Source organism: Salmo salar, chromosome ssa13 (assembly GCF_905237065.1).
Source record: "Salmo salar chromosome ssa13, Ssal_v3.1, whole genome shotgun sequence".
Lineage (NCBI taxonomy): Eukaryota > Metazoa > Chordata > Actinopteri > Salmoniformes > Salmonidae > Salmo > Salmo salar.
The window spans coordinates 77,574,752-77,588,226 of NC_059454.1; the positions used below are offsets into that span (position 1 = coordinate 77,574,752).

General features: G+C 41.2%; 1 protein-coding gene across 3 annotated transcripts in view; it reads right to left on the reverse strand.

The window, feature by feature from the left end:
- LOC106567978 (cytospin-B-like) overlaps positions 1 to 13,475 on the reverse strand; it is a 175,485-nt gene that overhangs the window by 13,239 nt on the left and 148,771 nt on the right. For all 3 annotated transcript variants that reach the window (XM_014137917.2, XM_014137916.2, XM_014137915.2), the window contains 2 exons: positions 11,374 to 11,490; positions 12 to 71 (listed from right to left, as the gene is read on the reverse strand). In XM_014137917.2, coding sequence (XP_013993392.1) covers positions 12 to 71; positions 11,374 to 11,490 — 177 coding nt within the window. The remainder of the gene's footprint in view (positions 1 to 11; positions 72 to 11,373; positions 11,491 to 13,475) is intronic.

Consider the following 13,475-nt stretch of genomic DNA (forward strand, 5'->3'; position numbering starts at 1 on the left):
GTTCAACTCACCAGGGAGGGTTTGATGCCGATGCTCTCTGCAGCCTGAAACGCCAGGGACAGATTCCGGCCCTGTAGGAAAAACATACAGGGTTGATCATTACAAGGTCTTCCTCCTCTTATTCCTACTCTTCCTCATTCATTACACACTACAGAGTGTCCCTCCTCCTCCTATACCTCCTCTTCCTTACTCATAACACACTGCAGGGCCCTCTTCCTCCTCTCCTCCCGCCTTCTCTTCTTCCCCCTCCTATTCCCCCTCTTCTTCCATACTTATTACCACACAGAGCGCTACAAACAGCAACAAACATCTCCACAAATAAACCCTTTTAAACACCCAGGCCATATTCCCTCTGGGACCAGGCCAAAACGTCTGCCTGAGGTGGAGGGAGAGGGAGAGGACAGTCAAAGAGTCACTGACCTGCCGAACTGCTAAAACAGAGGGTGACCTACAACGAGGTGAGTTCCAAGCTACGCAAGCTAAATCTGTGCAAGCTAGATGAGGCTTCATCCACCCGGCAAAACTCATCTTGACCTTCCAGAACACAACACACATGTTTTCCACTGTCAAGACTTCTTTAAGAATCACATCAAACCCAACACAAAAGGGTCCAAGTCGACAGATGGAACCCCATCATGACTGGCTCAATATTCAGGTATGTTATCCATGCATGATCACTCAGCCTAGCCAATGGCTATGATTCTGCCCTCAGAATAAGACAATGACAAGGACCCAGCCCCCCCCCCCCCACTCCCCAATTGGGTACAAGGAACATTAATACTAATTTTGCTGAGCATTGGATTTTGTTATTATATTGCCTATGGTCCAGGACATTAAAACAGTGATCACACCACACCAATTACTGGACAATGGACAATATACTGAGGTGTCCCATATGGGCTACTACACAATTGCTTTTGTTGTTTCTTCCTGTTGATTGCTGTCCCCCTCCATTTACACTCTTGCATTTATCTCCAAGGGAGGACTTGACCTACTGGCCATGATGTATTATTGTCTAGAGTATCTAGAACAGATGTGTCAATCAAATGTTGCTCTGGAGGGCCGCACAGAAAATGTGTTATATTTCCTTGCCAACAGAATTTGCAAAACATTGTCCTCTATTCATCGTTTTAGGAATTTTCGATACTCCCTGACTGTCTAGCTTTAATTTCGGTTATTGTTAGCAAGCTGGACACAGTCAAGAAACCATTATGATTTCTACACTGTTTCGATTTGGTTTTAGTCATTTAAAAGTATATTGAGTTTGTTTTACTACACACAAAAAAAGAAGACAAAAAATGTAATAACAATAATAATAAATACATGTTTTACTCAGACCACCTGCGGGCCGGACTGGATGCCCTTGCGGGGTGTCCAATCTGATTTGGAATATATGATTTAGAATATAGACTTCACTTCTTGTACATACTCTCTTATCTCTTTATTTGTACATAATATAGAGCACTTAAATGCTTATGAATGCCATTGTCGACATGTAGGACAAATCTAATGAGACCAGTCCTCAACTGGCAATTTCATTAAACAGTACCTGCAAAACACCAGTCTCAACGTCAACAGTGAAGAGGCGACTCCAGGATGCTGGCCTTTAAGGCAGAATTGCAAAGAAAAAGCCATATCTCAGAGTGGCCAATAAAAACAAAAGATTAAGATGGGCAAAATAACAGACACTGGACAGAGGAACTATGCCTAGAAGGCCAGCATCCCGGAGTCGCCTCGTCACTGTTGACGTTGAGACTGGTGTTTTGCGGGTACTATTTAATGAAGCTGCCAGTTGAGGACTTGTGAGGCGTCTGTTTCTCAAACTAGACACTCTAATGTACTTGTCCTCTTGCTCAGTTGTGCACCAGGGCAACCCACTCCTCTTTCTATTCTGGTTAGAGACAGTTTGCGCTGTTCTGTGAAGGGAGTAGTACACAGCATTGTACGAGATCTTCAGTTTCTTTGCAATTTCTTGCATGGAATAGCCTTCATTTCTCAGAACAAGAATAGACTGACGAGTTTCAGAATAAAGTTATTTGTTTCTGGTCATTTTGAGCCTGTAATCGAACCCACAAATGCTGATGCTCCAGATACTCAACTAGTCTAAAGGCCAGTTTTATTGCTTCTTTAATCAGGACAACAGTTTTCAGCTGTGCTAACATAATTGCAAAAGGGTTTTCTAATAATCAATTAGCCTTTTAAAATGATAAACTTGAATTAGCTACCACAAAGTGCCATTGGAACACAGGAGTGATGGTTGTTGATAATGGGCCTCTGTACAGCTATGTAGATATTCCATAAAAGAATCATCCATTTCCAGATACAATAGTCATTTACAACATTAACAATGTCTACACGGTATTTCTGATCAATTTGATGTTATTTTAATGGACAAAAAATGTGCATTTCTTTCAAAAACAAGGACATTTCTAAGTGACCCCAAACTTTTGAATGGTAGTGTATATACAGTACCAGTCAAAAGTTTGGACACACCTACTCATTCAAGGGTTTTTCTTTATTTTTACTAGAAGACATCAAAACTATGAAATAACACATATGGAGTCATGTAAGAAGCAAAAAAGTGTTTTGACATTCTTCAAAGTAGCCACCCTTTGACCTTTGCCTTGATGACAGCTTTGCATTCTCTCAACCAGCTTCATGAGGTAGTCACCTGGAATGCATTTCAATTAACAGGTGTGCCTTGTTAAAAGTTAATTTGTGGAATGCACTTCCTTCTTAATGCGTTTAAACCAATCAGTTGTGTTGTGACAAGGTAGGGGTGGTATACTGAAGATATCTCTATTTGGTAAAAGACCAAGTCCATACTATGGCAAGATCAGCTCAAATAAGCAAAGAGAAACCACAGTCCATCATTACTTTAAGACATGAAGGCCAGTCAATATGGAAGATTTCAAGAACTTTGAAAGTTTCTTCACAGTCGCGAAAACAATCAACTGCTATGATGAAACTGGCTCTCATGAGGACCGCCAAAGGAAAGGAAGAACCAGAGCTACCTCTGCTGCAGAGGATAAGTTCATTAGAGTTACCAGCCTCAGAAATTGTAGCCCAAATAAATGCTTCACAGAGTTCAAATAACAGACACATCTCAACATCAACTGTTCAGGGAAGATTGCGTGAATCAGGCCTTCATGGTCAAATCACTGCAAAGAAACCACTACCAAAGGACACCAATACAAAGAAGAGACTTGTTTGGGCCAAGAAACACGAGCAATGGACTTTAGACCAGTGGAAATCTGTCCGTTGGTCTGATGAGTTCAAATTTGAGATTTTTTGTTCCAACCTCTGTGTCTTTGTGAGACGCAGAGTAGGTGAACGGATGATCTCTGCATGTGTGGTTCCCACCATGGAGGAGGAGGTGTGATGGTGCTTTGCTGGTGACACTGTCAGTGATTTATTTAGAATTCAAGGCACACTTAACCAGAATGGCTACCTCAGCATTCTGCAGCGATACCCCATCCCATCTGGTTTGTGCTCAGTGGAACTATAATTTGTTTTTCAACAGGACAATGACCCAACACACCTCCAGGCTGTGTAAGGGCTATTTGACCAAGAACGAGAGTGATGGAGTGCTGCATCAGATGACCTGGCCTCCACAATCACATGACCTCAACCAAATTGAGATGGTTTGGGATGAGTTGGACCGCAGAGTGAAGGAAAAGCAGCCAACAAGTGCTCAGCATATGTGGGAACTCCTTCAAGACTGTTGGAAAATGATTCCAGGTGAAGATGGCTGAGAGAATGCCAAGAGTGTGAAAAGCTGTCATCAAGGTAAAGGGTGGGTACTTTGATGAATCTAAAATCTAAAATATATTTTGATTTGATTAACTCTTTTTTGCTTACTACATGATTCCATATGTGTTATTTCATAGTTTTGATGTCTTCAATATTATTCTACAATGTAGAAAATAGTAAATTGAAGGAAATAACACCAATTTCCCTGAAATCTGCTGATCACTTCATCTGATTATGCACAGACAATATTTTACTATATCTAGACAATGTATTTCAATCACTCCCAAACGCATTGACGTTTCTAGATTAATTCAGCTTCATCTCAAGTTATAAAATGTATCTAACCAAATCAGCCCTACTGCCTCTCAAGACTTATGGAATCCCAATTGTTGGCCATTTTAAATATTTGTGAGTAGATATATTTCCTTCCTTAGATAAAACCATTGGCAGAAACTTTAACAGAATGCTCGAATCAACTCAATCTGATCTCAGTAGATGGACTAACATCCCAGTTCCTATAACTGGCAGAATATCTATTGCCGAAATTAATATATTGCCTCGGCTGAATTTCCGTAGTTCAATACGCCCCATGTGTCCCCATTGTGGCTTTTGGGATAAAATGCATTGTGCTGTTTCAAAATGTATATTTCAGTTAAGCGATCCGGGATAAAATTAACGAACTTACAAAGAGGGAAAGACGTAAGAGGACTATCCGTACCAAACTTTAAATTGTATTTCCAGGCACTAGCATTTTGCCCCATCTTAAATTGGTTTAGACATGATTCTTCTGGCTGAGTATAGTGAAAAATATGGTGTCTCCTTTTGCTCTGGAAGAGGTGGTCTTCACTGATATAACCCTTAAACAATTACTCACACAATTTATATTGAAAAACGATGTAACTGGGAATCAAAATGGCATGCCCATACTCCAATATTTAACAATAATGCCTCGTGATCTTTAGCATCCCCCCAATGGTACAAATGTGGAATCTGTATCCTTGCCAATATCATGGAAGTAATGGTTTGAGAACATTCCAAGATTTGAAAGACATTACCAGGCAACTCCTTTTTTCTATATTTACAACTTAGGTCAGCTACCCAACTACCGAACCATCCAATGATGGGATTTCTAAATACATTATCTAGGCTCCCAAAAGTACTGACCTCAATCTTCTTTTGGAAAACTCATATTCTGAGCTAGCCATTCAAAAAGTACGGTCCACAGATCTACAGTGCCTTCAGAAAGTATTCATACCCTTTGACATATTCCACATTTTGTTATGTTACAGCTTGAATTCAAAATGGATTAAATAAATATTTATTCTCTCACCCATCTACATTCAATACCCCATAATGACAAAGTGAAAACATGTTTTTATAATTTTTTGCTAATCTATTGAAAATGAAATACAGAAATATCCAATTTCAATAAGTATTCACATTCAAGAGTCAATACTTTGTAGAAGCACCTTTGGCTGCGATTACAGCTGTAAGTCTTTATGGGTAAGACTCTAAGTTTCCACACTTGGATTGTGAAAAAGTTGGCCATTATTATTTTCAAAATTCTTAATGCGCTGTCAAATTGGTTGTTAATCATTGCTAGGTCTTTTAGGTCTTACCGTAGATTTCCGAGCAGCTTTAAGTCAAAACTGTAACTCGGCCACTCAGGAACATTTACTGTCTTCTTGGTAAGCAACTTCAGTGTAGATTTGGCCTTGTGTTTTAGGTTATTCTCCTGCTGAAAGGTGAATTAATCTCCCAGTGTCTGGTGGAAAGCAGACTGAACCAGGTTTTCCTCTAGGATTTTACCTGTGCTTAGCTCTATTCCATTTATTTTTTATCCTGAAAAACTCTCCAGTCCTTAATGACTAAAAGCATACCCATAACATGATGCAGCCACCACTATGCTTGAAAATATGGAGCTTGGTACTCAGTAATGTGTTGTATTGGATTTTCCCCAAACATAACACTTTTGTATTCAGGACAAAAAATGAACTGCTTTGCCACTTTTTTTGCAGTATTACTTTAGTGCCTTGTTGCAAACAGGATGCATGTTTTGTAATATTTTTATTCTGTACAGGCTTCCTTCTTTTCACCCTGTCAATTAGGTTTCTATTGTGGAGTAACTACAATGTTTTTGCTCCATCCTCAGTTTTCTCTTATCACTGCCATTAAACTCTGTAACATGGCCTCATGTTGATATCCCTGAGCGGTTTCCTTCCTATTCGGCAACTAAGTTAGGAAGGACGCCTGTATCTTTGTAGTGACTGGGTGTATTGATAGACCATCAAAAGTGTAATTAATAACTTCACCATGCTCCAAGGGATATTCAATGTCTGCTATATTTATTTTTACCCATCTAGCAATAGGTGCCCTTCTTTGTGAGGCATTGGAAAACCTCCCTGGATCTGCTTGAAATTCACTGCTCGACTGAAGCTTGCCATAACAAAGGGTTGAATACTTATTTACTCAAGATATTTCAGCTTTTCATTTTTAATTGATTTGTAAAAATGTAAAAAAACATAATTCCACTTTGACATTAAGGGGTGTTGTGTGTAGGCCAGTGACCAATACATCTCAATTTAATCAAATTTAAATTCAGGCTGTAACACAATAAAATGTGGAAAAAGTCAAGGGCTGTTTCGGGAAAGTATTCGGGAATGTATTCAGACCCCTTGACTTTCTCCACATTTTTTTACGTTACAGCCTTATTCTAAAATTGATTAAATAGTTTTTTCCCCCTCATGAATCTAAACCCAATACCCCCATAATGTCAAAACAAAAACTGGTTTTTAGAAATGTTTGCAAATGTATAACCCCCCCGGAATATCACATTTACATAAGTATTCAGACCCTTTACTCAGTAGATTGTTGAAGCACCTTTGTCAGCGATTACAGCCTCGAGTCTTCCTGGGTATGATGCTACAAGCTTGGCACAACTGTATTTGGGGAGTTTCTCCCATTCTTCTCTGCAGATTCTCTCAAGCTCTGTCAGGTTGGAGGGGGAGCGTCGCTGCTCAACTATTTTCAGGTCTCTCCAGAGATGTTCGATCGAACTCAAGTCCGGGCTCTGGCTGGGCCACTCAAGGACATTCAGAGACTTGTCCCGAAGCCACTTCTGCGTTGTCTTGGCTGTGTGCTTAGGGTCGTTGTCCTGTTGGAAGGTGAACCTTCGCTCCAGTCAGAGGTCTTGAGCGCTCTGGAGCAGGTTTTTATTAAGGAACTCACTGTACTTTGCTCCGTTCATCTTTCCCTCGATCCTGACTAGTCTCCCAGTTCATGCCGCTGAAAAACATCCCCACAGCATGATGCTTCCACCCCCATGCTTCACCATAGGGATGGTGCCATGTTTCCTCCAGACGTGAAGCTTGGCATTCAGGCCAAAGGGTTCAATCTTGGTTTCATCGGACCAGAGAATATTGTTTCTCATTGTCTAAGAGTCCTTTAGATGGACTGTCATGTGCCTTTTACTGTGGAGTGGCTTCTGTCTGGCCACTCTACCACAAAGGCCTGATTGGTGAAGTGCTGCAGAGATGGTTGTCCTTCTGGAAGGTTCTCCCATCTACACAGAGGAAATCTAGAGCTCTGTCAGAGTGTCCTTCGGGTTCTTGGTCACCTCCCTGACCAAGGCCCTTCTCCCCCAATTGCTTAGTTTGGCTGGGCGGCCATCTCTAGGAAGAGTCTTGGTGATTCCAAACTTCTTCCATTTCAGAACGATGGAGGCCACTGTGTTCTTGGGGACCTTCAATGCTGCAGACATTTTTTGGTACCCTTCCCCAGATCTGTGCCTTGACACAATCCTGTCTCGGAGCTCTATGGACAATTCCTTCGACCTCATGGCTTGGTCTTTGCTCTGACATGCACTGTCAACTGTGGGACCTTATATAGACATATGTATGCCTTTCCAAATCATGTCCGATCAATTCAATTTACGACAGGTGGACTCCAATCAAGTTGTAGAAACATCTCAAGGATGATCAATGGAACCAGGATGCACCTGAGCTCAATTTTGAATCTCATAGCAAAGGGTCTGAATTCTTATGTAAATAAGGCTATCTGTTTTTTATTTATAATACATTTGCAAAAATTTCAATAAAATCTGTTTTCACTTTGTCATTATGGGGTCGTCGGGAGGGGGGCGGGAGAGTGGAGCGTGGACGGGTGGGGTTGGGGAAATGGGGTTGGGGTGGAGGGTCAATTATTTGTCTCTCCTTTTTCCTTTGCAAACTACATTGATTGAACTGACCTCTTGGAGACCTAGAACCACTCTGACCAAAGTGGTTGTCTTTGGCTGGGACTGGGAGACATGCACATTCAAGACTATTATTATTTCTATACTATTTTTGAACAGATAGCCTCTGTTGTTTGCTTTGGACAGGACCATGATGTCAGCTGCACGGCGTGAAAATTATTTATTAATAAAGGATGAGAGCTGAGATTGGGAAACCAAAGAGGCTGAACCTCATGGTGTTGGAGTCTAACAGTAAATAATGTTTGATAAATAACCTTATTTTGAGCCATGACAGAGAGCTTGGATAAATGGAATCAATGATAAAAGATCCAAAGAACATTCTAGGAAAGGAGCACTCTAACTTTTGCTTTCAAAAGGAGCCTGTAAGTCTAAAAACTAGGGAGTCACTCAACAAAACACATTAAAGCCAACACACAGCCCTCACTAAATAATTCACTGGGGATGGGTTAGCTTTGTGTCTGTCATCGGGAAGGCACAGAAAGGTTTTACCATAGTAATCAGCCTGGCTAATTTGTCACGTATAGCATGCAGCATCGGATGTGTGTTTGTGTGTGTGTGCCGAAGTATCGTCCTCTTTTGTTTATAGTGAGCTGGTCAAATAAACACAGGGGTGCTGAACCCAACACATGGCACGAAGCGGAGCCTGTTTGCAGTGTTTTTGTGCCCTTCTCTCTCCTCTCTCCTCTCTATATGCCACCTGCATATACATACAGCAGGACTGTCTGTCAACACTAATACATAGCCGCTTCTCTTTAACACCAAGTAATAGAGGGTGGCTTTAAAGGTACATGCTTGTCATACAAAAGCCCTTAGGGCTGGATTCATTCCGGACCCCAGAAGATGTATGCAGTGTTTACCGTGAATGCAGCCTTCGCGAACGCAGAAACATTGCATTTAAAATTAAATTGTGCTATAGCGCAGATCTTCCACTGTGCGGATTGAATGTAGGTCTTAGTCTAAGGCAGGTATTCCCAAACTGGGGTACGCAATGCCATCGGGGGTACGCCAAATAAAAATGTGATTCACATTTTTTTTCTCACATTTTCAAACAGTCCATTTATATTTTCCAACAGGGCTATACATTTGGGTGAGGTTTTCTCGCCTGAGTAGCCTCGTTTCACAGCCAAAAATATAATCTAGTGGTCAGCGAAATAACAACACAATGTCAAATATAGGTAGGCTAGTCAAATAATTAACATCCAATCACATTAACCGTTACTCTCTTGTGGAGAGTGGAGGACTTAATTCTTCCTGTTGCCGCGGATATGGCTGGGACAATGCTGGGGAAAAAACTATACAGACAATCCCTTCATCAAACAACACTGTTTCACGACGCATCAATGACATGGCAGGAGATGTTTTGAAACAATTACTGCTTCGCAGATAAGCCAGTGAATTCTATGCATTACAGCTGGATGAGTCAACAGACGTGTCGGGCCTGGCACAGCTCCTGGTATATGTCCGTAATGTTTATGGGGTTGTCAATTAAGGAAGACATCCTCTTCTGCAAACCACTGGAAACCAGGACAATAGGAGAGGATATTTGGACAGCTTTGTGACATCAAATGGACTTTGGTGGTCAAGATGTGTTGGTATCTGTACTGATGGCGCAAAAGCCATGACAGGGAGACATAGTGGAGTGGTAACACACGTGCAAGCAGTTGCTCCCGACGCCACTTGGGTACACTGCAGCATCCACCGAGAGGCTCTTGCTGTCAAGGGAATGCCTGACAGCTTGAAAGACGTTTTGGACACTACAGTGAAAATGGTTAACTTTGATAAAGCAAGGCCCCTGAACTCTCGTTTATTTTCTCCGCTATGCAATGATATGGGCAGCGACCATGTTACGCTTTTACAACATACAGAAGTGCGCTAGTTATCAAGGGGCAAAGTATTGACAAGTTTTCATTACTTACCATATTTTTCGCTTGTCTGACTGCTTGCATGATAACGAGTTTCTCACACGACTGGCCTATCTGGGTGATGTTTTTTCTTGCCTGAATGATCTGAATCTAGGATTACAGGGACTCTCTGCAACTACAGTATATTCAATGTGCAGAACAAAATTGAGGCTATGATTAAGAAGTTGGAGCTCTTCTCTGTCTGCATTAGGACAACACACAGGTCTTTCCATCATAGATTTTTTGTGTGCAAATGAACTCAAGCTTACGAACAGTGTTAAATGTGATATAGCGAAGCACCTGAGTGAGCCGGGTGCGGAATTACGCAGGTACTTTCCCAAAATGGACGACAAACAACTGGATTCGTTATTCCTTTCATGCCCTGCCTCCAGTCCACTTACCGATATCTGAACAAGAGAGCCCCATCGAAATTGCAACAAGCGGTTCTGTGAAAATGTAATTTAATCAGAAGCCACTGACAGATTTCTGGATAGGGCTGCGCTCAGAGTATCCTGCCTTGGCAAATCACTGCTGTTAAGACACTGGTGCCCTTTGCAAACACGTACCTATGTGAGAGTGGATTCTAGGATTCTTTCACTAGCATGAAAACGAAATACAGGCACAGACTGTGTGTGGAAAATACAACCCAACATTGCAGAGTTATGTGCATCCTTTCAAGCACACCCTTCTCATTAACCTGTGGTGAGTTATTCACAATTTTCTATGAACAAATTCGTTTTTTTATGCAAGATGGTTAAATAAAGAGCAAAATTATTGATTATTATTATATTATTATTTGTGCCCTGGTCCTATAAGAGCTCTTTGTCACTTGTGACAAAAACTCACACTCATTCTTATGTTTAATAAATGTATCGTATAGTGTGTGTGTGTGTGTGTGTGTGGCAGGCTCACAATGATGGCAAAAAACAACATTTGAGAGTGCGCTGACCCTGGTGCTAGAGGGGGTACGCAGCTGGAGGTTGAATGTTCAAAGGGGTATGGGATTCTAAAAGGTTTGGGAACCACTGCTCTAAGGGATTAAAATGTGTCTCTATCAATGGTGCTTTGGAGGATCTCCCAAATGTAAAGGAACATGCTCCACCACATTTAGTTGGTTTTACATGCTGTAATGCTTATGCACCCCTTTAGTAAAATGGTCACCACAGTAAAATGCTATTTAACACGCAAAACAGGTTGTGTGCCCCTGCATACCTTTAGTAAATCTCAGCCTATGTTTCTCATACAATAGACTTTAGTGTAAGGTATTAAAGTGTTGCGCAATGAATGATGCTTTGGAGGTACTCTAAAAGGTTCTTGAAGAAGAAATTAATTGAGAAAGTAGAAGGTCACATCAGTGTGGGTGTCCATGTTCATGAGCTCTTAATTGGAATTATAAATGAATGAGTGTGTGTGTGTTCGTGCAGTTGTCTGCATGTATGCATGCATGTATGTGTGTGAAATGGGTACCTTGTCTTGACTGATGAGTTCCTGGTAAGGGATGTGTGCGGGCAGGTAGGTGTGGAGGAGAGCACAGAATGCCAGGCCATCACTCCAGCTGCTGCTGAAGTTTGTCACATCAATGTTCTACAAGAGATAGATGGAGAGAGAAAGAGAGAGAGAGAGAGCGATTGAGAAAGAGAGATATATATATATATATATATATATAGAGAGAGAGAGAGAGAGAGAGAGGAAGATGTCATTCTTCTTCTAGTACCAGCAGTGGATGTGTCAATAATAAAGTCTAACAACAATAACAAGCTTAAATGAAGCATTTATTTACATACAGTACATTATGCATAAAGGAGAGAATGGAAACAACCTGGTCAACCTTCATTGTACCCTATTATAAACTGGCAATTATCTTTAGGTTGCATTTAGTTCTTGCTCATTCAGCCGGAAAGGAGGGAAAGTAACAATCTACATCCTGAGAACATGGTTAAGACATGCGGAAGCACATAAAAACACCCACTCAAGCACATTAACATATGAAGCAACACACAAATGAAAACGAATGGTGTAGTTTCATCTCCATACTTAGTCCATAGTTGATCAATAAGCTAGCTCATGTGCGATTGGAGAGCTACTTGTATTGCTGTGTGTTAAGTTTGATAGAATTTATTGGATAATTAAAATCAGTAGGCCGCTCCAGCCAGAGACAATATTACATAGATAAAAGATGATTGAGTATAAAAACACAATCAAGCCCGGAGGCTTATTTCCATTGTGGTCCTCATTTTGCAGCAAGATGACAGGTGGGCAAGATCGACACTTCACATGCACTCAATGCAATTAAATACAACAACAACAATAGCAATTTACAACAATCCATTTACAACAATTTATAACAATATCTACAGCACAGAGATGCCCATTTACGAGGCACCTCATGAGGAAATACCCCTCATCAAACTGTCATGTTATTTGTCAAATGTTTTGTAAGAGGGTCTTGTCTTATTCCTATAAACTCTTCATCCATATTCCAGTGTGTTTTACAACTTAAACTGTAACGAATGCTTCCAACTCACACTCTCAAACACGTCGATCCCCTGAACGCAGCTCACTTTCCAGCCCACTTTCCAGCTCACTTTCCAGCTCACACTCTCAAACAAATAGATCCCCTGAACGCAGCTCACTCTCCAGATCCAAATCACCTGAATTCTGATCACCTGTTCACACACCTGTATGTCATTACACACAATATTTAGTTCAGTTCTTTGCACCCCATCATTGTGCATTGTGAGGTATTGTTTGTTTTGATACACTTTTCTATTCGGAGCTCTGGTTTTCCCCGTATTAGTCTTCCTGTGTACCGTAGTTTTGGCCATCCTCACTAACGACGCCTTTTTGCCTATTACCTGCCTGTACTTTTGCCTAGCAGATTTCCTGTCTTCAACCTTGTGTCTGATCTCTCGGACTACGTCATTAGCCTTCTCCCTGCCTGTACTGTTGCCTTTTTGGACCCCCTGTATATGACCTTTTGCCTGCCCCTGGACCCAGCTACCTGCCTCCTCCTGTGGTCCTTTACAAATAAACACCTGCTGCACCCTGCGCTTGAAACCAGCACTGTCTCCCATCGTGTTCATTACAGAAACATCCAGCGCAGCATGTCCAGGGGTTTGTGTGTGTGTCTCTCTCCACACACAGCACCTCATCCATCATGTCCAACATACAATAAGAAAAGACAGAGGTCTAAGGAAAGACAAGGGCTTTCTTCAGCTTTCATCCCTAATCACTAGGCATAGATGTCAATTCAATGTCTATTCTGTTTTGGTTCAACATCATTTCATTGAAATTAAGTGGAAACAACGTTGATTCAACCAGTGTGTGCCAAGTGGGTATCCACTCTCCCAGTCACACTGTAAAAAAAAGTTGATTCAACATACAATTGTAAGGCAACCAGCTGCAATAGGATTGTGACTTTGCTCAACATTTGACAAATAGCTGAACGAACATACAATTCAACTTGATGTTCACCTTTTTTGCACATTTCCCAGTGTAAAACCCAAAATCTTTATGATAATACATTACATATATCATAAGGCTTTTCTTTGAGGGACTAATTACACCCT